General features: G+C 36.4%; 1 protein-coding gene across 1 annotated transcript; it reads left to right on the top strand.

Moving 5' to 3' along the window:
* Positions 1 to 26702, top strand: IFIH1 (interferon induced with helicase C domain 1). The gene is made up of 16 exons (XM_068687701.1): positions 1 to 654; positions 3161 to 3317; positions 5004 to 5180; positions 9060 to 9140; positions 12526 to 12746; positions 13732 to 13942; positions 16480 to 16697; positions 18091 to 18207; positions 18399 to 18522; positions 18624 to 18848; positions 20496 to 20752; positions 22226 to 22375; positions 23271 to 23432; positions 23909 to 24099; positions 25614 to 25707; positions 25806 to 26702. The coding sequence occupies exons 1-16, from the start codon at positions 211 to 213 to the stop codon at positions 25986 to 25988; spliced, it is 3012 nt and encodes a 1003-aa protein (XP_068543802.1). The 5' UTR covers positions 1 to 210; the 3' UTR covers positions 25989 to 26702.
* The last annotated feature ends 214 nt before the right edge of the window (positions 26703 to 26916 follow it).

Genomic DNA, 26916 nt, shown 5'->3' with positions numbered 1-26916 from the left:
TTGGGAGTGACACTTCCCCGTGCCCGTCCCTCCAGGGGCTGGGCAGCCGCACTCGGCAGCTGCCCGCAAACGAAACCGAAAGGGCTCGAAAGGAGCCGGCTTACGGGGCGGCGACCTGCGGGCGGGCTGCCGGCGGACCTCGGCTGCAGCGCTCCCCGGCCGCCCCTGCAGTATCCCCCCGACCCTGTCCCGGGCACCGCCAGCGCGACCATGTCGACGGAGTGCCGAGACGAGTGCTTCCTCTACATGATCTCCTGCTTCAGGCCGCGGCTGAAGCAATACATCCGGGTGATGCCGGTGCTGGACCGGCTGCCCTCGCTGAGCTGGGAGGATAGGGAGAAGGTGCGGGTGGCGGCGGAGCAGCGGGGCGACGTGGAGGGGGCCGAGGAGCTGCTGCGCGCCGTGGAGCGCGGCCCCCGCGGCCCAGGTTGGTTTCCTGAGTTCGTGCAGGCGCTGGAGTACGGCGGCTGCGACCTGGCTGCCCGCTACTTGAACTCCAGCCAGCTGCCCTCGCCCACCGAGGAGGCTGACCACGACCTCTGTGTGCAATTGGTGCAGCTTCTCCACGCCACCTTGGTGGATAAGATGCGGGCCAGGCAGGTGGCCGAGATGTGCCTGCAGATGAACATTTTCCAGGAGGAGGACTTGGAACGGGTAAGTGGCCCGTTCTGTCAGGCTGGGCACCAGGCAGTCCCACAGACTCTGGCCACCCCCAGGAGCTGTGGGGCACCACAGCAAGAAGTGGCCTCGTGTAAGTGTAAAAAGCTAAAGGGTGGTACCCAAACCTGGGGGAGAAGACAGGTGGTACTCCAGGTAAGCTGCTAAACACTTAAGAGGTTGGCTAGCAGATGGGATGCCAGCTAACAACCAGGGGCAGACAGTAAATACCTTGAGCAGAGAGTTAGAATAGACCAGTATGTAAGTGGAAGGAGTCTGGCCAACTTTACTGTGACTTATCGTTTTGACAGACACCTGGCTCAGGAGATAATTAAGTGTCTTTTGGCCTATGAACCATACCAGAAAGTTGTGCCGGCCTATAAAGTCCTAGGGAACATTTGAAGTAAAACAAGACCTTCCCTCACCTTTATTTTTTGCCTTAGGTTCACTAAGGAATATCACACCCAGCAGCAGACTATGAAGCTGAGCAGAAATAGCAATTTGACAAGAAAGAGCAAGTGAAGGGTAATGGCTTTGACGAAAACATTTGCCAGTGTTTACTCCATTGGGCCAAGAATGGCTTGCCTGGACTAGTGTGAAACTTACTTGAAACCAAAAAAGTAAAAAAGCTGATATCCTGAAACAGTACTAGAAGAAGAAATGTATATATATATAGAGAGAGAGAGAGATAAATTTGGCGTAGAAATAAGAAAAAAGCTCACAAACTAACGGTAGAATTATGTCATACTTGAACTCTGAACTTTGCATCAACTGTTTAGGTGCTTCAATGCTCATGTCAGTTAAATGAGAGTCATGTAAGTCACCAATTCATCTGATTGGTGACTGTCAGGAAGCAGCAAGGGCTAGCTGCACCTCAAGAGCTGGGGAGCCAAGCATGGTAATGCAGCAGGTGGAGACAGGAATCTTTTAGGAAGCTATTGGCTCCATTCCTTAATGGGTGCACATGTTCCCTGGTCATCTTTATGCTGCTTGTATTTCAGCTTAAGGTGTTACTCTTCAGACCCTTGCCAGTTTCAATTCTGACAGGGCCTAGGCTTTCTTAATGAATGACATCCCAGGGTGGTCCTGCTATATTCCACCTTTGTTTAACTCTTCTCTCTTCCCACTGCCCACACACCTTCTTTTTGTATTCAGCCTCAGTGAGGGGGTTTTCACCCTGTTTGGCAAAACTTGAGCCGGCTGCTATGCCTACCCATTTTCTTGCATATCAGTATGGATGATTCTTGAGCCTTGAGGAAATTGCCCTTGAAGACTGAACACCTGTCTCAAGCAGCAGTACTTTTGATTCAAAGATCGAAGCCGAAATTCCTTTAAGTGGTATATTCTTTATTGCAGCGCTGGATGCACGGGGGATCTCTCCACCTATCGTGCATACCCAAAGCGGAAAGCAGTCTTGAATTTATACAATCAATCTATCAGTATTCTACAAGCACCTATACATATGCATTACCTATCCCCGCCTTCCCTCGCTTCTCATGCTAATTAGCCTTTTGGCACCTTGCGCCTGCGTAGAGCCTCCCAAGAACTGTGGGCAGGGGTCTTTGGGACGTGGGCAGGGGTCTTTGGGAGGAAGACCCTGAGTCTTCCTCACAGTGTACTTTTCACCTTTGGTCAGGAATCTGCTGAATTGGCACGTTTCTTAATTGCGAGAGCTGGTTGTTGCTAATTCTTCCATTTGTTGTATCTTTATAATGAATTCCAATGTCCAGTTTTGAGATTTATAGTCCTTACATTTGTTTCTCTGTCCGTCTGCCGCTTCCTTATCATGAGTTCCAGTGTCTTGTTTCGAGATATACAGTCCATGTCTGGGGATTGTCCTTGCCTCCCCAATGCCTCCCCAATACCTCCTTAATCACTTTTGAAACAGTGCTTTTCTTTGTTGTGAACACCTGCCCACTTCTGCTCATGACATCCTTGGAACACTTTTCTATAGCTTCTTTGAGGGCAGTAGTCACTTTCAACAGGGTATTGTATCTTGTATTATTGTATTGTGCTTATATCATATCTTTAAGTGAGAACTGGGAAGTTGAAGCCAGTGTTTAAGAAGGGAAATGTTCAATTCTAAATATGAGGTCATGCTATAGATGAAGTGTGAGCTCTAATATGCTGTAGGGCATTATTTCTCCTTAAGCAAGGAGAAGCAATTGGTTTAGTTCCTAAACCAATGTGAACACCAATTATTGTTCCTTAAAAAAGATTATTATATAATGGTTGTTATTATAACCATTTCCAGTACCACCAGTCTCTCCAATTAAATCTCAGATCTCTTGTTTTATGTATACTACCAGAAACTATATGATGTTGGACAAAAATGCAGTAAAACTCTGCTGGTGAGTAAAATTCTTGTCAGGTCCACCATATATGTTTGTTCCTATGTTTTAGTGATGACAGGGAAATACTTTTGTAGTTACACTATTCTTGCTAACTTCCCTAAACTGTTCCAAAATTCTGTCTCAAAGTTGTTTTTTTTTATTTTTACCAGATCAGTGCTGTTACTCAAACTCGTGGGAACAGAGATGGTGCAAGAGAGCTATTGAGTAGAATAGTGCAGAAAAAGGATTGGTTCTCTCCTTTCTTGGTTGCTCTGCGTGAAACACAACATGAAGACCTTGCAGATGATTTAAGTGGAAATACAGGAGGTAATCATCTCATTACACCATAATAATGTGTGTTTTTTTTTAACATCTCTTTTTGAGCTGTTTCTTTGGAAACAGTGCAGGGTTCCAGCCATATTGATCTCACTATAGACAAATAGTGAAAAGACAAATGCTTTCAGTTGTCTGAGGATTTCAGAATGAAGTTATTTAACAGCTAACCTGATAGATTCTTAAACACTAGAAATCCTTATTAAGCAATTTCAAACTTAAAACAGTATGACCAAAATTGTAATTAAACTGAATACTTACCTTTTGTAACCCATTGGTTTTCAATATGATATTTGTATAATCATTAATAATAAATAGAAGATTACTTTGAACAAATAAAACAAGCCTTTTCTGGATTCTTCTTTCACCACAAAGATTAATGTTTCTTTTATAGCATGGTTTACAAATACATTTGGTATTTTAAAGTAGACTGGAGCATATCTCCTTGGGGATAACACATTGATAGGACTTAAGATATATTGCATAACATTTACTGGAAGTAGTAGAATAAACTAGTAAACATTATTTACAGAAATGAAAGTAGGAGGTTGAGGTTTTTGGTTACCACTTTCTATTCCTGTACAGTGATTATGATATTGTAAAATTATCACCCTCCATGCTAAAATATGGAAAAAAGGAGACCCCAACCCCCAATTTTATATTGCAGTCAGCATAGGTTGTATAAGATATTTGAGAATTAATTTTTTAAGTGAGTCAGATGGTGGGAATAGATCAGCAACTACTGTGGTCCTGAGTTTCATTTTCTGTTACACATTTGTCAGGCTTAAATTCTTGTCTTCGTTACTTTGCTATCAGGTAAAAAAATAATAAATGCATAGTACATGCACTAATTACTAAAAGGAGGGCTACAAGATGGTGAAGGGTCTAAAGGACAAGACATATGAGGAGCAGCTGAGGTCCCTTGGTTTGTTCAGCCCAGAGAAGAGGAGGCTGAGGGGAGGCCTCATGGCAGCCTGCAGCTCCCTCACGAGGGGAGCGGGAACAGAGGGGCAGGCGCTGAGCTCTGCTCTCTGGGGACAGTGACAGGGCCTGAGGGAATGATACGGAGCTGGGACAGGGGAGGGTGAGGCTGGATGTTAGGGAAAGGTTCTGCACCCAGAGGGTTGTTGGACACTGGGACAGGCTCCCCAGGGCAGTGGTCACAGCACTGAGCCTGCCAGAGTTCAAGAAGCATTTGTACAAAGATCTCAGACACATGGTCTGAGTTTTGGGTGGTCCTGTGTAGAGTTAAGAGGTGGCCTCAATGATCATTGTGAGTCCCTTCCAACTCAGGATATTCTGTGATTCTATGAAGTCAGAGAGAAATCATTTTTGTGTTTGGAATAAGACAAAGAAACGGAAGGCAGGAAGACATTTGGGGAAAGTTCTCACAGGTTTTCAGTTTTATGAGAAGGTTTTGAAGTCTTCTTTTAAGGTACATCTGTTAATGACCTTACAAAACTTACAGAATTCAGAAGAGATTTATGATCAATAACTTTTTAAATAAATATTTATGAAAGCATCAGAATTCAAAACTACTGTTTGTCAAGACCATATGTCATGCTGATGTGCTGATGTGACAAGCATATTGAATACAGACTAATTCTTTGGTTTCTGTGCTACACAGTAAAAGAATATTTTTTTTTATAGTGCCATGTTATTTCTTTTGTTACTTTATAGGAAAAGAGAATAAAGGAAACGGGGTGAAGAACAGTACAAACAACGAAACAGAAGCTGCAAGCCAACCAGGACATTCTGTAGTGAAGGATTTGAAACAGCAAGAAAATCTGAATGGTGGTTCTGTCAGTGAAAATGGTGTATTGGAAACATCTGTTGAAAAGAATTCTGTAGTTTTGGGTACGTCCACTAATTGGTATTGTGTTCTGGTACCAGTTCAACTTTAGTAACTGGAAGTAACTAAGAGAATATTCTCAGTTTATTAGTTCCCATCTTGCTCAAATATTCGGGAACATATGCTACGTTCAATGTGAAGGGAATTAATGAAAAAAGTAAATCTTGATTTCTTGGAAGCAGTAAATTCTACTTCTTCCTATCAGTTAACTGTAGTACCAACTTAGGGGACAGATCTTTAAATTTGCTTACTTCACTTCAAAGGAGTTGCTCTCAAAAAAAACTGTTGTCATATTTGAACTAATTAATCTGAAAGGTATGAAAAAGCTTCACCTAAAGTAACTACACCAAGCTAGTTCAGAAACCTATTTGCTAGCACAGTGCAGAACGGCTTAGAAGGACATTGCCAAGAAATTGTTATGGCATGTTCGTATGGATTCACTTTTTAAAATGTGCCTGTGGAGTTGATCATGAGCAATAGCAACTACCAGCAGCAATTCCCAGATATAGCCAGGAACTGATGATTCAAACATATGCTGTATGATTAAGGAACCATTTGTATCTGTTACAAGTTCAGATGCAGCTCAAACAATAGTTGCAATTGAGATGAATCGTGCCTGAAATGATTTTAGTGAGCTTACTCAGACAAAGGAGTAAGACAACTAAAGTTGCTCTTTTTTTCATCAAACATGAATATGTCAAGAAAAATTTGGCTCTGAAAACTGTGGCCGTTCAGTGTGTAACAGTAGTAGCTTATTTTTCATTTAGCGTGATCTTAACAGCATATTACAATGATTTATAGCAATTAGTGGATTATTGACTGCAGCAGAAATATAAGCTTAGTTTTCCTGCATTAGAACATAATTTTGCCTTATAAAACAGAGGTGCCAAATATTTATTGATGATTCAGAATGAGTCCGACTAAGTTATCCTTACTCTTAGGGTTGTTTCAGGGCAAGTTAGGCTCTTAATTGTAGCCTTGTTCTGGATAGGTTTTCACTGCTGTTAGTGTGATCTTACCTGACTATTTTTAGACCAGGCAGGTAAAAGTACAACTGGACCCCAGATTCTACTTCCGTGTAGGCTAGAAACCCACCTAATTTGCACTTTGATCTGTCAGTTTTGCAGTACACTCCCACCATTCCTCCATATACTGAGGACAAATTTCAAGGAGGAAGAATTGTTTTCAAATCACTTGATATTCCTGCATTTTGCATTGGATCTGAAGACTCCCCTGACCCTTTTATTGCAGTAGATAAGACATAGTGAGTCAGGGAGAAGGTAAGAGAGCCCGTGGTGGTTTTACCTTGCTGGGCAGCTAAACTCTACCACAACCACTCTCTCACTCCTCAGATGAAGAGGAGGAGAAGAAAGTATGCTGGAAAGAAGCTCCATCACAGCCAGACCCAGTACAGAGCCATAGGGTCATAAAGGTAGAGTAGAAATACACAATTTAGTCTGAGAGAAAACTAGAAAGAAAACTGCCTGTACAAGAATACAGATAAGACGCTGCATCCACAGAATACAACACTAAAGTTTGCAAGGTCAGAGTTGGAGCACTTGAATTGAGGTTTCTCTTAACTGTATAGAAAGCACTTCAAATAAATAGCAGCTGTGTTTTTCAAGATCTGTTTAATAAAATGAAGTAGATTGGAATGAATAATTATATCGTAGGAAAAATACAGATAGAAAAAGAAGCCAATGTGTTTTGTTTCCATCCTTATCATCATGCTCAAAGCCATGATTCCAAGAGTGTTTTGCCCCCTGTTGGTTCCAGTTCACAATGAAAGTTCCATGAAAATCTGACTAACTTGTGGTTACTATGAGGTGATAACTGATGGTGATACTATAAGGTGATGACTGATTTTTTAAGTGGAAGTTTCAGTAATGTCTTACAAAGTGTGCCCCTTAATGCTTCAGAGTGGAAAAAACAACCATTAATTTGAAAGTAGGACAGTTTTGACCAGTTTCCAATCACATGACAGGAAAGAAAGACTATAAACAAAAAAAAAAAATGCATATTTCGATGTTCTTCATTGCATTCCATTGTCTTTATACTTATTTGTTAGTGCAAAGTGACATAAAGTGACAGTGACAGCTGTTAGAATATCAGCCCTTTTATCTCCATTGTTTTGGAAATGATTAATTTTTTTGCTTTTAAAATAATTCAAGAAGATTAATACAATCAAAACAGGAGAATATTATGCTATTCAACTTTAATTTGGAAGATGAGTATTGCACATTTCATTTTACCACTGATGTTTTCTGTTGTAATGCATGCTGCAGATTGTAACTTGGATAACTGAGTATAAAATACTTTGTTAATACATACTCTCTGTTACATACACATCTTCTAGTAGGTCATTTTTGAAGGAAGACCATAATTCCATCTTTTCTTTCCTAATTGCATGGATTACTAGAAAGTGAGCAATAGCAGTGTCACTTTCAGAAATTGAATTCTTACTAAAGCTACTTAATATTTTGTCAGAGATCTTTGAATATGGTTTATAACTGGTGATGTTTTCTTCTATTTTCAGGGCAATACTGTCTTTTGTGTGATATTAAATACATGCTATTATATAATAATAGTAGGGAATATTTATTTAGATCAGGGTCCTGCTGTGAATATGCATTTTTTAAGTGCCTTTATTTTGATTACATTGATTTCTGGGAAACTAGCCTTTTAATTTATGTGCTTAAAGTGTGGTGGAGATTCATAGCTGAATTTGATTTTGAGGTTTGTAAGCAATAAAGAAAGAAACCTGAGGACAGCAAGACAGATATTTGCCTCTTCTTTAATGGTTATGTCAGGTAAACTGGAAAATAAGACTTAACCAAATACTGGACTACTAAGGTGGCTAAGGTAGCTTCATTTCAGTTGTCTATATTATGCTTTTTTCATGAAATAGCTGTTTAGTTTCACTTAGTCATTCACCTTTCGAGGAGACCAAAGCTTGCATAAAAGGGAAGTCAAAACTTCGCATTTTTACTGAATGCAGACAAGGTGAAACTTCTACCTCACTTCAAGATTACAAGATTTTGTAATGTACTTTAGGAGTAATGATCTAAGACTTCCCTGTTAGTTCTAATCTCTCACAGCATCGGTTTTGCTGTACCAATTATTTGTTGGGGACAATAAGTAAAATAGATAAGGAAAAACTGAACACAAGTTCTATGAGATAATTACGTGTATGTCACTGTTATTATTCTGACTGTTTCTCACGGACACTATGAGCTCAGTTACAGAGTGCTGCAGGCAAGCTGACAAACAGTGGAGGATGAGTCTGTTTGCAGAAGATTTCTCTAGAAGAACTCTGTGTATCTCTTCAGATGTTAGAATTACCGTGTTTTGGTAAATCTGTATAAATTACACTTGTGGCTTAAAAAAAATAAAAATAAAAATCAGTGCAATATATTGATTGCCCAGCAGAGGGAGATCTTAACATTAGAATATCTGCAGGAAACTTGCCAGATTTCTGTACCAGCGTCCAAGTTTTCTATTGAGTGTAACAGAATTGTCGGTCTCTGCTTTTACTTGCAATCAGTTTGGAAGATTTATTTTGTGTCCAGTTGTCAAACATGTTTTTCTTTCTTTTTTTCCCTTCTGAAAAGGAACACAGGACTAGAGGTGATCATGCATGTGGTCCTGTGTGGACCCTTACTTCTAAGCAAACAGAAAATAGATGCCTGACTGCACTAAATTATGAACCCCGTCATCTTATCCATCTTTTCTTCCGTAGGAAAGGAAATTATTTTTCAGCCATCCCTGCCAGACATTTGTCTAGCCCATTTTGACAACTAAGGGAGAGAGTAAATGATACACTGGCTATTTATATTTGTATAGCAAATATACTATACTACATTTGTTTCTGTTTTTTCATTTAGAATCAGATGTCGCTACAGAAGATAGAAGTGTCAGTAACATGAATGAAAACCTGGGACAGAGCAGTACAACCAGTAATTCAGGTATGTTTCCCTTCTCTTATTGAGTAACTGCAAAATAAACTCTGGAGGGTAAGCCCTCTATGACTATGCTAAACCAAAAATAAATGGAAAACGTTTACTGTGAACTCCAACAACAGTATTTATATACCAAACTTCCTCTTATTTTGTTGGTAAACAGATGCCATTTTTATGGGTCTGGACTTAACTTCAAGCCCCAAAGGAGCAGATTTACTGGGATCCTCTGAATAGGTCTCGAAACATTGCCATCATAGAAATGGTCAGTGATGCAGAATACAATCACACAGACTGGAATGAACTTCTGGAAGTCATCCAGTGAAGTTATCTGTACAGATACTCATAATAATGCCACATTTTTGTGCTTCTTTTGCTCTGATGAAGAAGCTAAATTGTGTCTGGACCCTGTACTGGGGAGATAAGAGGGATTAAATTGGAAAGGTTTTAGAGGCATCAGAAGTTGAGGAGCACCATTTCCTGCATACTTGCAGAACCATAATGAGGATCTACTTTGGACCTAAAGAATTTAATAGCACTGTTTGCAAAAGTAACCTAATCAATGGAGATTAATATCCAAAGACCTTTGCAAATCTCACATTTAAGAATACTTGCAAGTTCTAAATGAAGTGTAGCATTAAACTAAATATTAGATTGTGTTTAGATAACACTTTTCAGACAGATGTGAACTTGCTATGTATAAACTCTGAAACCAATTAAACACTGCTGTTGTAAAAGACACTCCACTTTTATTTATTTATTTTTTAACCTCAGGCAGAAAGAATTTGCAGCTGTCTTCCGTGGTGAACAGATATTGTTTGCCCTACACTGAATTCAAGAATCCATTGACTTCTAGAAACTAGCATGTATATAGTTTGCTCTGTGCCTATATCTTGTGCAAGGACTAAGAAAAATCTGGGTTACTTTACAAGCCAGCTCTGCCTAAAGAGACTAGTATTAGATCAGTAAAGTCAAGTAAAGTTGTAATATGTCTTAAGCCTACAAAGTGTTTACTGAAAATGCTTTAGAATAGTTTCAACCTTTTTAAAACTAAAAATCCTGTATTTTACAAGTGCACAGAAGATTCAGGATATCTCAAATCTAAATTGCTACCCCTCAAATCTAAATTGCTACCCTACAGATAGGGTTTTATTCTATGTATTGTTAACTCTGAGGAATATACTTAGCACTTCTGTGCTGAGGTGACACATCAGTCACACTGGACTTTTTCCTCACTGTGTCACATGAAATGTCAGGGCACAGAAACTTCTCCATTTTGTGAGCAGACACACTATATCCGTTGGGCAGGATGATACAGGCTACTGGTGTGTGGTAGCACATACATAAATATATGGCCTGAGCCTTTAATATTCCTGAAAAATCTCACATTTAGTTGAACATTGGCTATGTCCAGTAGTCCAGCAGAAAAAAATAAATCACTACAGTTACGTGAAGAATGCAGAACAGATTTTTTTTTCTTGTTATTTATTACATGTTCTGTTTACATTTGAGCTTTAAAAATAGTTGAAAAGTTTTTAAAAACATTAATGCTTAAACTCAGTGAGAGCAAATATGAGAAAAATAGTGGAGATACAGATGGAATTGGTGATATTTTTGGATTTTATAATTTGAATTTTTGCAGTAAGGCTGTTGTATTAGATGTCTGGATAGATCTTAATGCACTAATAGGAGTTTGATTTTAAAGCAAAGAGTCCTATGGATTTAGTTGCCCTTTTCAATGCAAGGATCATTTTACATTTAAGAAAAATGTTGGAATTAGAATAATAGAAGAATAATTATCATGTTTCTTTTAGCACAGAGCAGCAGTTTATGAGCCTTGTATGAAGGCAGACAACCTCCCTAAAGTTTTACTGTGCATGATGAAAATTCTTTAATGGAATCATATCCTGTGGAAAGATTCCTGTATTAGCCTTTATCTTACCAGGAGCCGAGGAAGCTAGGAGAGAGATAAGTTAAATATTTTTTAGGCATGGATGGTTAGTTGAGGATGTTAAGATACTGAAATTTAACTAAACAGATGGGTGATAAAGTGCTAGTTTCAATATGATTGAACTATTGTATTTAGTCAACCAGAAAGCAAACAGTGTTCTTCCTCAAAAGAGAGTAGTAGAAGTCAGATAAGTAAGAGCAAGTACTCTCTGGTGTAAATTTCCCTGTGTTCCAGATAGTGCTGCACTCACGCTAAAAGGCAAAACAAGCAAAAAACACTTAGGAATGGTATTCGGGTGTTTCCATCAGCAGTATTTTATCAAGCTTCATTACTTTTTGTTAGTTTAATTTTATTTAATGGAATAAGGTTTACTAGAAAAATACACTTATTTTTCATATGATGTATCAGTGATAATAAAAGCCCCATGATTCTTCGTTTAATATCATCAGGAAATAAAACTAGAGGGTTTTTTTCCTCATTTTTAGCCTAGTAGGATTTCTGCCTCTTATTCGCTGACAACAGTACAAGTTCAGGGTAATTAATAGTTCAGGATAAACAAACATATCTGTAGAAAAAAAAAGGCGCAGAACCCCACTAATGTAAATACTTCTTACATTCATATAGATAATTTCTGACTTCCTAAATATGTATAAACTCAGAGAGCTGACATGCTTTTCTCACTGCCTGAAATTGTGACATCCCTTTTAACTTTTGAATGTTGTTTGTTTTATCTGTGAGAAGTAAATATGAACTTTCTGCCATTGCATTTTACATGATAGATGGAAGGTTTTGGCCTTTAGGTGGCAAATGCACATGGCCTTTTAGTGAACAGCTCAGACTGCATTATGTATGAGTCAGTCTGGAGGCACCACAATTTGCATTGAATAGGTGGTAACATTCTGCAGCTAGCTCTGTCTTGTATGGGTGATTGAATTTTCTTATCTATTTGATCTTTATACTTTATAACTCCCTTCATCTATTTTTAAGTAGTCCCTATCTCTTTTTCTTTTTCTATGGCTCCATCTTTTTCTTTTTTTTCTTCCTCTGGGAAGTATTCAAAAAGGTAGCTCACATGCAAGCAAATAAATTTCAGTACCGATGAAAGAGAGCATCACATAAGATTGTCTAGATTATGCATACTACAGCTCTGAACACAACTTTTGTTGTTCTCAGTGCTACTGAATTGTATCATTTGAATTCATACATAATAATAATCATATTAACATAGATGAATGAAGTCATATTGTGGCTTATTCCACCTACCCTGTTAGGCAACTGGGTATAAGCACAGGTCCACAGAACAGCATTTCCTATGCTAACACGCCATGTTTCTCTTTATTCAGCAGATGTATCTCATAATAAATTTATATTTTCCATTTGTCACTTGTTTAATATTCTGATAAATGCTTCCTGTTTGATATTTATATTTCTTTGCACCCTTAGATGAAGATGAAATGGAGAGCAGAGCTTCACCTGAACCAGATCTGATCCTGAGAGACTACCAGATGGAAGTTGCAAAGCCAGCACTGAATGGGGAGAATATTATAATATGTCTCCCTACAGGCAGTGGTAAAACCAGAGTGGCTGTTTACATTACCAAAGATCATTTGGATAAGAAAAAAAGAGCATCAGAACCTGGAAAAGTTATAGTACTTGTTAATAAGGTATGTTGGTACATTTAAAAAAAAAATAGTGTTTTGCAAACCACATGTTAGTAAAGAACTTGTGAAATGAATGTAAATACATTTTTCAGCTTCTCCAGATGTAGGTATGTTTAAAGGCACACAACTATAGACTGTCATCTCCATTATATTGCTGAAAACATGAGTGATTTTAATTTAATGCAGCACATGTGAGTATTTGCATGTAGCCAATTAACTACATTATCGGAAAAAGTTTTTTATTTCTTGTTAGGATTATTAAAAATGAAATAACATTTAAAAATATATTTTTCACATTCTGTGTTTGGATCTGGTAATGAAGGCCACCTAATGAGTCTCAAAATAGTTAGGTAATATTCTGTCAGATTTTCTGATAAGACCTGCAATTTTTACTGTTAAATTCAGAGCATATAACCTAAACCAAAGTTTTTCTATGGTAATATTAAAGTGTGTAAATACATTTAAGAATTTTATTGAAAGATTAAAAGATATCCCTATTCTCCTATGAGAATAAAATTGTTAGTATGTTATAAGCTTAGTCAAAGAGCCAGAGCATTCATTGTTCTTTCCAAGACACAGTTAAGCCAAAGTTCTTAGGGCAAAAAGTTTTTCTTAGGAACTTTTTTTTTTTAATAAACGTTTTGGGAAAATGTTTTTATGAACATTTTGGGAAAATGTTATGAACATTTTGGGAAAAGACCTGTGGAATGAAAAGAAGTACAGACATATAAATACTTCAATGGACAGAGAACAATGTTGATGAGAATGAGAGGGGATTGCTTTGTGGATTTTTAGTGTTTGCTTTTCCTTTTTTTTTCAGGTCCTATTGTGTAGTGAATAAGGGTTTGTTTACTTTTTTTAAAAAAAAAGTATGTTTTGCACAGAGTGTATATTCACCTATCAACACCTCTGGCAAATAGGTATATATTTATAATCCTTATAATCCTATGTATGTTCTGGTATAAATTATTTGGAAACGTTTTTTCAGGTACCGCTAGTGGAACAGCATTTACGAAAAGAGTTTAATCCATTCCTGAAACGTTGGTATCAGGTTATTGGTTTAAGTGGTGATTCTCAGCTGAAAATCTCATTTCCTGAAGTTGTCAGAAGATATGATGTGATCATCAGTACAGCACAGATTCTTGAGAATTCACTGTTAAATGCAACTGAAGAAGATGAAGAAGGTGTCCGCTTATCAGGCAAGATTTTCATTCTGAAATTTTTACAGAAGGTCAAAAGTTCTGGAAAACTGCAGATTAAAAATGTGCCAAACTCAGTAGTTAATGTAGTTCATTTGACTGTTTTTAAAAATGCAAGCTGTACTCTGAGAGTCAAAACCAGATCTTAATGTGCTTGCAATTTTTTGAAGCCAAGTTAGACTTTTGCAGTGCACCTGTTGTGCATCCCATTTTATGTAGCTCAAGCACAACCTTGTGCAAATACAATGATACTGATTTCAGCTTACAGGCTTGGTAGAACATTGAATTATATCACGTAGAAGCCATGAATAGAAGTAGAAAAAATATTAAAAACTCAAATGCAGTAAGTAGTTTGAGAAATACAATGAAGTATGGGATAGAAGCCAATCTGTTATAAAAGCTGTAATCTTTAAAATTTTACCATTTTGCTAACACATGGAGATAGGATTACTTCTAACTACATATAGATAGGCAGCTACAATGGTCTCCTACAACAGATACAGGAAGTTGCAGAGCACAAAAAGTAGAAGATGAGATGAATTATATTGTTAGCCCAGAAATCTAAAGTGGGAGATACTATTTGAAGATCAGAAAGGAAATTGTATTATCTGCCAGTGATGGAACAAAACATGACTGCAGCTCCAGGATTTGGGCTGCAGTGACCCTCCTCTGTGAAAGTTGACTTCTCCCTCTATATGCATGCAGTCAACTCTATTCTAGATGGGATAGGAGATAGCTGATGGGAGAGCTACAATGTTCAAAATAAGGGAATTAAGGTAAAACAAGAATTTGTCTGAGTGTTACAGAGACAACAGGGAAGCATGGTGTCTGTCAGTGCCTAGTGCTGATTGGAGTACTTGCTTGATCCAAACCAACTCCTAATAAAGCCACTCGAGTATCCCAGAATTACCTCCCCTCCCACAGAATACCTTTTCGTTATCTTAGGTAGAGTTCTAAAGATTTTGTTGTATTTATGTAATTTACACCTCCACTAAGTCAGTAAACCTTCCCAAATCTGAATTATTTGAGAATACCATATAGAGGTGCCTAAATGCTTCTACAGAAACTGCTGGCCTAATTGGGCTGAGTCCCAAGCTTGTGTCATGAGGTTTCACACCTTGCAAAGTTTCCTTCATAGAAAGTTATAATACATATGATCTATATATATAATGTAGAAATGTTAGAAATAAACAGAAAATTTGGTTTGAAACCACACAACTCCAGTCGAAAATAGCTTCCTAGACCACTTGTGTGAAAACAGTCACATTTCCCCAGTGACATGGAGCAATAGTTTGCTTTCTTAGTGGTACTCTTTGGCTTAATATCTAAATAAAATTTCCCCTGTTCACTTTCCACCTTTCTTCAGGTTCTTCAAAGACCTGAAAAGATATTACATGATATTTTCCCCAGCAGAAGGGCCCATTCAGACTATTCTAACTCTCTGTTAGTTTCCAACTTTTGCTGCTGGTTGACACAAAAATCATTTGTAGCGATGCAGCAGTGTTAGCACACCAATGTGTAAACAAGGGCATGAAAATTGCCTGATTAAAAATTAAATTAAAAAATGAGTTTAACCCAAATCATTTCAGTCATCTGCTTTACAGACATTGCCACAGTTTTGTAGGGAGTTCAACATAGAGTTACTAGCTAGTTAGATGAAGGGTGGGAACTCCATAAACCAGTTCTGCTGCTAGAGAAAGAGTTTATGAGTCTTTGAAATAAGAACCTTAAAATATATTTCAGTATCTGCATATGTAAACATGTAGATGTTCTTTGTGTTTGTGAAAGATTTAAAACAAAGAAAAAATACTTTTCTTTATCATATTGTACTCTACCTGTTTCATGTAAATTTGGTCTAACTAAAAACCACAAAATCAGAGTCTGAATCTTCAACAGTTTCCTCAACTACAAAAGCGAGATGATCAGTAGTGCTCTCTCCATCTGTTTGTTTTTCCCAATGACACATCCACAGAGTAATGTAAGTCTTTTAATTGGGCAGAAACAGGGGGACAATCTCTGTGTTGCTATAAAATTGAAGCATATTTTGATCAGCACAGGACTTTCTAGAGTGTCTGAAAGACTTCTAATATGTTACATATGTTCACATAGACAAATGATATGTATGTAGTTTATCAATGCATTTACGGATATGCTTATAAAAGATAGCATAGATAGTGTAGAACTATAATATGTTCCTACTAGTGGTTACTATCTGCTATACTGGTTATTAAAAATACATGTCCAAAATTCTTTATACCATCAGATTGTTTTTGCAAGAATAGAAAAGCTTTCTACGTTACATAAAAACTACTTGATACATCAGGAGTGCAGCAAAAATTCCAAAGTTCATTAAATATATACAGCTCCCATCCACCCCTTCCTCCAGTTCTGTAAATTTTCTAATGCGTTAGGACTCAAACAAACAAACTGGATCTTTTCAGCACTGTGCTTACCTGTACAAAGATTTACTCACACAGTTCTACCTTTGAAAGAAAATTAATCATAATTATTTTTTCTTCTTTTTTTTTCTTTTTAAGATTTTTCACTCATCATTATTGACGAGTGTCATCACACTCAAAAGGAAGGTGTCTACAACAATATAATGCGACGTTACATAAAAGAAAAGATGAAGAACAGAAAACTGGCGAAAGAAAACAAACCATTGATTCCACAGCCTCAGATTCTGGGACTTACAGCATCACCTGGAGTAGGAGGTGCAAATTCCAACCAAAAAGCTGAAGAACATATTCTAAAAGTAAATAGCCCCTATATTTGCAAATCACTAAAGGAACAGTGTCTTGTTAAAGTAAATCTTTATAGTGTAAGGCTTCAATTATATCATCTGATTCTTTTCTTTTGTATATGGAAATTCAGCTCAGAGCCATTCAGCAAATTGTCCCACTACTAATTAATGGACATTGCTGTACAGATAAAGGTTGCTTACATAAATAGGGAAGTAAAAAGATTGCCTCACTTGAAAACAAAACAATCCAAGATCAAAGGCAAGAAATCCAGAAAATAGTGATGTTTTTAATTAATAAAAATCTTCTCTTTATGTTGCTGGATTAGAATTTACTGTGTATTTTAAGTCCTAGAGAGATCACAGTATTTTATGTCTGTATTTCTAGAGCAACTAAGCTGGGCTTCCATGTGGATTCAGGAAAGTGAAAAATGAAGTTGAATATTTAAACAATGTACCTGTTAGATACAGGTAGCGGGCAAATGTGTTTACAGCAGCTAGTTACCGATAGAGAAGGGAGTAGTATGTGTGGTTGCATATATGCCTGACTGGAGATAATTGGTTAAATTCTGTATTTAAAACATCTGTGACTATAAAGAAACTATTTTACTTAAAATTCAATGGATATTATTACTGATACAAAAGGAGAATTTAACACAGGACTGCAGCGAAACCTCCTATTTAGTAAGATTTGCACAAGAATAGCAGACACATCGTGAGCAGGGAGGCTGGATTAGATGATATCCAGAGGTCCTGTCCAACCTCAACCATTCTGTGATTTTGTGAGAAACAGAATGTGAAATGAATATGTGAGGCGTACAAGAAGTTGTTATGCTCTATTGAAGTAGATATGGTTATGAGGTATTTTGGGACAAAAACTTCCTAGCAGTGGAAAAAACAGAGAATTCCTTTTCATTATCTGTGAAATCTTAATGATAAGATGGTGGTTCTATGTAAAGAAATGTAATCCAAATATACAAGCTCAAATAGATAACTACTGCTGCAGACATCATAAAGGTTGCTTGCCAGACTTTTTTTTTTCATCTGCTCATAATAAATTTAAAGTTCCCCCTTATTACTTCATATTCACTGACAGAAATGTGCATATTATCTTCTCAGGAGAGATCAAAAGCAGAAAAGTCCATTTTAGTTGTGCAGTTAGTTTTGAAATTTTCTCCATCTATTTCTCTTCCAAGAAAGATCATTTCAAATTATTTTCTTATTTTGTGACAAGCTTTTACTTTCAGAATTAGTCACTAACATATATTTTTTTTTATTTAGTTTCACCATTCTTTTTATTTATTTGTTTTGTGCTCCAAAATTTTCTCTTCTAAAGTATTGATGGTATATTTTCCTTTTCAATGTACCTATTTTTCACCCCAATCTGCAACCCCTGATTTTCTTACAGATCTGTGCCAATCTTGATGCACGTAGAATCATGACTGTTGAAGAACATGCCTCCCAACTGAAAAATCAGGTGAAGGAGCCATTTAAGAAGACCGTGATTGCAGATGACAAAAGAAAGGTATGTTTTGTCAAACAAATTGGTATTAAAGTTTAATTTCCCTTTGAAAGAATGTTGTATGGTGTCAAGAACTTTTGACTAATGCTGTAGTAGCTTAAACTAGTGTAGTTTAAGCCAGAAGAGTTCGGTCCAGTTTTTTTTTTTTTTTGCTTGAAGATGCTTACCTACTTTAGTAATCCTTTTCTTTCTAGGATCCATTCAGAGAAAGAATTATTGAGATCATGACAGATATTCAAAAGTATTGCAAACTCTATCCAAAATCTGAGTTTGGATCTCAGCCATATGAACAGTGGGTGATTAGAGAAGAGAAAAAAGGTAACTGTATAGGGAAAATATCTTGACTTTGAATTTGTCTGTTTCTTGTTTTGTTTTATTTTATATGCAGACATGTTTTTGTTTGTTTTGCTGACTTTCAGCTGCAAAGGAAGAAAAACGCAAGGAACGTGTCTGTGCAGAACACTTGAAGAAATATAATGATGCTTTGCAAATTAATGACACTATCCGAATGGTCGATGCATACAATCACCTAAATAACTTTTATAAGGAGGAAAAAAGCAAGAAAACAGTAGGAAGTGATGATGATGAACCAGCAGTATCAAAACAGGATGAAACAGATGAATTTCTACTAGATTTATTTCATGGTAAGCTTGAAATACATGGTGAATTTTAATATTTAAAATCCATAGAACCTAATGGTATAATTTGCATGGGCTCATTAATTTTTACTTTGTAGAGATTGCTGTATTGTTTATTATGCATTAAACAATGTCACAGTGTGATCATGTCCCAACATGCAGTAGATGCTCTTTGATTTTAGCCTAAGGACACTTCCTTTTTTCCAATACTAAGTAAAAATTGTTCTCTGCTGTTCTAGAATGAAGTGACCCTGAGGACATTCTGACAGGCAGACAGAATGTATATTCCATTAGATACTATTGAGGGACCAAAAGTTTAGCAAATGGAACACCAAAGTAACGTGCAATGTCCCTTTTTTAACCAGACCTCTCATACTAAGTATGCATACTTATTATGCATTGACTGCATACTAAGAGATGGGAGTAATGATCCTGAGTAAGTTCCAGGTAAAGAGCAGCTACTGAGAGAATTAAACAGCTGGTTAAATTGCAGAGACCAACCGTAGTTGCCTTTTTTTCTGATCATTCGCCTTGGAACTAGGATTAATGCAGTACTTTACACAATAATATTTTCTGCCTCTTTTTTCCCCTTACTGCCTTCACAATGAGAAAGAGGTAGACAGGTTGGCTCCTGGGTGGTGCAAAACAAAATGGGATTCATACTGTAGTAAAATCTAACTTCATGAACTACAAATTTAGAATGCCACCATTAAGAAATTTGGGAAATGTTAAAAAAAAAAAAAAAAAAAAAACTTTTAGACAAATTAATGTGGTAATGTCATTGTGTTTTTTACTCACCATCCATACTTGTCTTTGTGCCCACTGCCTTAGAATTTCAGTATTGAATTGCTGCTGAGAACTAAAAAGTTAAACTAATTAAAAATTAAACTTAGTTTTCTAGAATGATTTCATTTCCATATGTAAATGAAGTTCAGAGAAACTGATAGCCAAAAGGAAATTATAGTCCAATCTGTTCCAGTTATATCACTGATTGTGCCAGGAGTAGTAGAAGGAAATCTAAGGAATTTGTTTCCAACTTTTAAGAATGGGGTTTATCTTTGGGAGGTAAAGTTACTGAAGCTCTTAGTGTAGGTTTAAATACATGAGAAAACTATAGGTGTTTGTTACATATATCTACTTTGTAGATATGTGTAGCTTTATGAGTATGTAGCTTTATGTGCGATTACATTCTAAAATATGAATGAGACTGTAGTCAGAAAGCTACTGCAAATGCAGAGTACTGGTTTTGGATAAACTGACTACACTGCACTGGACAAGGTGGATTATTCACACGATAACCTGCACAGGAAATTGATATTAAAGTGGCTGTAAAATATGGCTGTAATAACACACAAGCTTCCCCCATTCCTTTCTTAAAGTATTAGTGTTGTCTTTTTGTAATCATCTGTCCATGACATAAGTTTTTAAATATTAAAAATGTAAATTAAAAAAAAAAAACAAACGTGTGAGAAATCCTCCCTGGTCAATGATGCCTGTGTAAGAGAGTCATTCATTGAACCATTCAACCTCTATACAGAAAGCTGCTCTTTGTTTTTCTCTTTTTTTTGTTGTTGTTTTGTTTGTTGTTTTTTTTTCCTAGAGCTTTTATTTTACATAGTACTGTTTTTTAACTTACATTTTCTATTTTTAAAGCAAAAAAGAAACAGCTAAAAGAGTTGGCTAGAAAGCCAGAATATGAAAATGAGAAACTGGTAAAGTTGCGAAACACTTTAATGGAGGAGTTCACAAAGACTAAAGAACCTAGAGGAATTATTTTCACAAAGACTCGGCAAAGTGCCTTTGCCTTATTCCAGTGGATTAAGGATAACCCAAAATTTGAAGAAGTGGGGATTAAGGCTCATTATCTTATTGGTGCTGGACACAACAGTGAAACTAAACCCATGACTCAGGTACAGAACTATTCAATATGGTGTTAAAATCCTGTACTTATTTTGAGAAAACAGTTTGGTTTAGTACTAGAACAAAGGACTGAAGTTTGGAGCCCAGAGTTCTACTTTCAAATGTGCCAGCATCTTACAATCATAAAGTGTAGCTTAGGTGAATAACAGTATTTTAATTGTATTTCCACAAGATGCAACTTTTATTGGTGCTTGTATTCCATGACAGCAAGAGTAACAGGAAAAAAGTTTCCTAGAGGAATATGCAGTCAAAAAGGGACACAAGTTGTAGTGAGATATAGGAAGAAAAAAAAGTGAACAAAATGGCAGTAGGAAAGTATGATAGTTAAATAAGGTCACACTTACTTAGACAACATTGATTCAAATTATAGTTTACTGGACAAATTGAAAGATAAACTGAATTACAATGCTAAGGATGAATGTCTTTTCCTGATATCATCATTTAATCAATTTATTCCAATTTATATGCATGCTTCATACTGACACAGTCATTGAAAGAGAATTTGCCAAAACCATGAAAACTCTGATTGATAACTCAACACTTCTTCTCATATCAATGTGTTCACTTCATACACAACATCTCTCTGACAATTTATTTATACATTCAAATTTAATATTTTCAAAATAAAGTGCTTCAGTATACTAAATGCTCTGTTCTGCTTTTTACACCCTGTAAAATTGCCACTTCAGTATTTAAACAATAATGGTGTTACTTTTTGCTGGGCAGAGTCTATTTACTGCAGTTCCTTTCAGTTTCAAAAAAATGTATAGGAATTGTTCTGTACAAAGTAAGCTTGTTTTCTGAAAAAAAAAAAAAAACGTTCTTTAATCACTGTACCATATTGCACAAACAAAGCAATAGCCTCTATATTTTGAAACTGAATGCAGTATTTAGGAAGCTTCTGTCCCTCTGCTACTGATAAAGTGTCTTTGAAATGTTCATCTAATTCAAAATTGCATGTTTTGGATGATTTATTTTTTATGTACATCATCTCCGTGGTTTTTGGTGCTCCGCAGATTAAAAAAAATACATTATTTTGAGGAAATTTAAGTACTTGGGAACTTGACTTGAAAGTACTGAAGGCTGTACTTAAAGATGAAAATACTGAAGTAGTAGATATCCATAATGTCTGGGTAACTACTTAAATAACTTTATAGAGCAAAGAATTGTATTATCAAAACTCCTAGTGTCTATGAAATGGAATCATCAGGTAAAAAGGTCCAAGTTCAGTTACATTTAAAACTGCCCCCAACTCCCTCACAAATGCTGAACGCATAGTGTGTTCAGAAGAAACTCCTTATTTGTCATCTTGAAAGGTGTTAAATGCAGTGGTTGAAGTGACTGAAGTTTGGCACTCCATTCTGGAATGATTGGGTTATGATTTCTTAATTCTCTTCATTACAAGAAACTTCTGTCAGAAACTAATACTGAAAGTTAATGGACCAATGTTTTTTAATTTACAGAATGAGCAAAGGGAAGTCATTGATAAATTCCGAGGTGGAAGTGTAAATTTACTTATTGCTACTACTGTAGCTGAAGAAGGCCTGGACATCAAAGAGTGCAACATTGTTATTCGCTATGGCCTTGTCACTAATGAAATTGCTATGTTGCAGGTAAGAGTTTACTGCATACCTAACTTATTTTTTAAAGTTGTTTTCTGTTTGGAATATGCAAATGGTGAATCATATTCCTGGGCTTTGGTAATACTTTTGGAATATTTGCAGACTAAAAGAAAATGTTATTGCAACAAAGTTCATTTCCAGGTACCAGCCTCCTGCTATATGAAGTGCGTGTTATATAAAATTTGCATCCCTGTGGTGCAGTGTGAAATCCATTTAAAGTTCTACACAACCAGTAAACTGTCTTATGCCTGGTATAGAAAAGGTATTCTTGTATGATCAGAGGCCTGGTTGAAATTGACTTTCTGTACTTGTGTATGATGATGGACTTTTATCTTACTTGCAACCTCCCCACACGTGTTTCCAGCCTATGATCAATCAGCAATATATTTATCACTTTACAAACACTAGACAATGCACACATTCCCTAAAGGAAAAAAGAAAAAAAAAAAAAAAAGAGAGGATAGTTTCTATAATAAAGGCAATATGTAAATTTAAAGACATTTGTACTCTTGAGAGCTAAAAAAAAAATATAACTGCATATCATAATACCAGTTTTGTTCATGTTCTCAGTTACTTTGTAAGCACATTTGAGATATTTAAATGCATGCTTAATTTTTTGGTGACAAAATAAAGTTTCTGCTTCACAAAATGTTATGCTAATCACAAATCTCCTGAATACTATCTCACAGGTATCTTTAATGTTAATGCAGAAAGAGAATGTTGTTAATACTAATTCTTTATCTGCCTAAGTGAAAAAAAAATTGCTCCGTGGGGTCCCTCTGTAGTAAGACTTGTACATGTCTTCTGTTACAAAAATAGGAACAAGTGTTGCTTGGTGTTTTAGGGAACTTTACGCTGTTAATGTTATATTCTTTGCAAATCGTAGGCCCGTGGTCGAGCTCGAGCTGATGAGAGCACCTATGCACTTGTGGCTTCGAGTGGCTCAGGAGCTGTTGAACGTGAAGACGTAAATATTTACCGTGAGAAAATGATGTATAAGGCCATTCAGCGTGTCCAGAGGATGCCGCAGGAAGAATATTTACATAAGGTATCTACTGCAGCTCTACACTTTCCATTTGAAGAAGTCTGATGCATACTGTAACGAATACTTTCTACCTGAAATCTACTTAAGGGTAGAAATACAAAATAGTATTAGCTAATATGGCCTTGAATCCTTCTGCCAATACTTGTTTTATAATCTATGTTTCTGGACCTTTGGAGAAGTCTGCTTTTTTGTAGGAAAGCAGAGAAACACACAAGTTGGGAAATTTGACTAAAAATTTGATTAGTGTACTTAGTAAAATAAAGAGAAAGGCAATTGCTTTTTCACAGTATCTTTTTTCCTTTAGAAGTCACACCTTATTAGGCAGAAAGATATTTTTTTTATGAAAGTATAATTTTAAGTTTTCAGAATAAGTTTTATTTGTAAGGCTCTGGAATTTATGGAAATAAATGTTTACATTTATTAGTCTGCTACAGTCATTCCACTAGAATATTACAGTGCTCTAATTGTTATGTTTCTAGATTGAGAGCTTCCAGTTGCAGAGTATAATGGAAAAACAAATGAAGGCAAAAAGAGATCAGCGTAAAACATATAAGAAAAACCCTTCACTAATAACATTCCTATGCAAGAATTGCCACAAGCTGATATGTTCAGGAGAAGATATACAAGTTATTGAAAACATGCATCATGTCAGCGTGAAAAAAGATTTCCAGTAAGTGTTTATGAACTACTTTGTCTCTTTCAAGCAGAAACAGAATTTCTTTTCAGCAAGACTTGTAACCCTATAGGCCCAGTAAGTAAAAAATAAATAAATAAATAAATATTTTTCCAATATTTTCAAGTCATAAATTCTCTTGAGTTTACAGTTAATGAATTTGAAGGAAATGTTGGTTCTTCCCCTTATTTCAAGGTGACCAGGGTGTGAAACTTCAGAAAAAGATATAGTTCCTGTGGTAATATTAACTAGGTCACTTGTTATATAACGTGGTGTGTATTCCACAGAGAAACAAGAACTGAAGCTGAATACCAGTTATCCAGTGCAGAGTCTCACATTTACACTGTTACACCAGTAACAGACCCTGGATAAAAGTGTGAGCCATGACCAGTGACTCATCAACAACTTATTAATCATCTGTGATTGACAGCTCTACATGCGGAGAATGTTCGTACTGGTCACACACTTCCTTTATTTCTCCCAGTGTTCTTGCTTTTTCGAATCTTCATTGCAAGAGATACCATGCCATCTAGTTTGTTAAACATTTACCTCCATTAAACTGTTTAACTTTTTAGTGCTGAAAGAGGTGACTTTCTTTTCCCAGTCATAATGGAAATTAAGAGGCCAAGAAAATGTTTTAATTCAACTTCAGTTTACTACAGTAACTTTGTAATTGGTATTGTACACTACAAGTTAGTCATGCTTTGTTATGCATGTACATGCAAATCAGTCTGCTCCAGTTATGTAGCAGACACCATCCTACCAAGTTACAGGCCCTCCAAAGTTCTTTCATTGTGACACATCACTGGTATAATTTGTAATTTTAATGAAGAAGTTTTGAAGAGTTTAATGAGAAATTAGTACTCATATGTTGAAAAAATGAAAATTTAGCTGCAGACCTAAACATTAGACTGCTTCTACTGTGAAATTGTCTCATCAACATAATGCTATCAGTCGAAGTACAGTTATAATTGAAACTATAAGGTAATAATTATTATAACCTCTCAGCACAGGCTGATATAATGATAGTAACTCACGAAATCAAGAACTCCCTAAATTAAATAATATAAGAATGTGTATATATTCTGCATCTCTGGAGAGACAGAATGAAATGATGCTGTGAAGGGGTAAAGTTGGACTACAGGGAGTAAAATAAAACCTCTAACTTTCAGACATTGTCTTTGACAGCTCAGTGGCACTTCAGAAAAACAAAAACAACAAAAAAAAGCTATCCCTTACTGTAACTCTATAACTGAAAGCCTGCTGCTGCTAATGAGGGAGGATGCACCTCCTAAAATGTTACAAAAGAAAACATGAAGTATAGTTACATTTCAACGTTACTTAGGAGCATGAAATAGGACCTTGCATTTTCTCTGGCTCCTGAATGTGCACAACAGAGGTTACTGCCTTCTAGGTTTCATATCTGACTTCAGCAATGGTAGTCACTTTGCATTTAGGGCCATTTGTAGCCAGTAACCAATGTATTCTGACTCACGTTTTCTGTTTTTCAGACATCTTTACCATACAAGAGAAAATAAGACACTTCAAGATAAACATGCTGATTACCAGACAAATGTGGAAATTATATGTAAAGATTGTGGACAAGTGAGGAATGACTTCTTTTCATACTTCTATATTGCTGGTGTCTGTCTTTATTTTTGTCTAATGACATGACTGTTTTTCTGATTTCCTTATACTTGCAGGCTTGGGGAAATATGATGGTTCACCGAGGTCTTGACCTGCCTTGTCTAAAGATTAGAAATTTTGTGGTTGTTTTTGAAGACAAGAAAGCAACAAAGGAAATTTTTAAGAAATGGGTAGAACTGCCCATCAGGTTCCCCAGTTTTGACTATGCAGCTCATTGTCCTTCAAGTGATGAAGACTGAGGACTCAGAATGAAAATAAATGTGTTTTTTGTCTCTTCTCTGACTACTGATTATAGAGTGTTATAGAGAGTGCTGCATCCTAAACACTGTGAAAGCTCCTGAGCATGAAGACACTGCCTTGAAGAGGAGAAAAGACCCAAGGGAGAAGGACAAAGTCATGCTGTACGCACTCAGATTTGCAGTGGCACTCTAAGACAAATAAGACCAAATACATTGCAGTGATGTGTATCCATGGAACAAATTCCCCTCTCAGTATATTTAAATGTGGGGTGGCAATGCTGTCAAAAGTGTGGTTGGTGACCTGTCTTTAAGCATAGAACATAAGACAGTCATCTTGACACTTGGTGTGGTGACTGTTTTCTGTTTTGCTTTCTGCTACAACCCTTATGAAGATAAAGTGTCTTAAAAAAGAAACCATGTAAAGAGAACAGATTACATGAGGTAATTTGTGAGTCACTGTAGCTTCTGTGTTTTCATGACAGAGTGCTTTCTCTCCTACCTTTACCTGTAAGCTAATTTTTACAGACTGTTTCCATTAAAAGAAATCTCAAAAAAATCAAGCCCTCAAGTTGACTTTAAATTGATTATCTTAATGTCCAAGAAGGACAATGACAATTAACCTTTTGTGTGTTAGCTTCACAGGATTGTTAAACTGGCTATAGCCATTGAGGTATGTATTTTTTTTCAATAAATGAGTGTAATAAATAACCTTTACTAACTTTGGTACTGTTCATTCTCTTTCACTGTAAGTATTGTGACAATGAGAATAGAGTTTCACTATAGAAATTTAAAGGATAATGTTATTCTGACTGTAAAAAAAATAGCATCACGTGTCTCCGTAATTATCTAATTGACAGATTTTACATGTATTTTCTCCTATTTGCAAGTGAGATACTGAAGCATGGAAGCTCTGTTTGTTGTTACAACA

Source organism: Anas acuta, chromosome 6 (assembly GCF_963932015.1).
Source record: "Anas acuta chromosome 6, bAnaAcu1.1, whole genome shotgun sequence".
Taxonomy (NCBI): domain Eukaryota; kingdom Metazoa; phylum Chordata; class Aves; order Anseriformes; family Anatidae; genus Anas; species Anas acuta.
The sequence above is the reverse complement of the archived record's forward strand: the minus strand, read 5'-3'. Positions and strand labels throughout refer to the sequence as shown.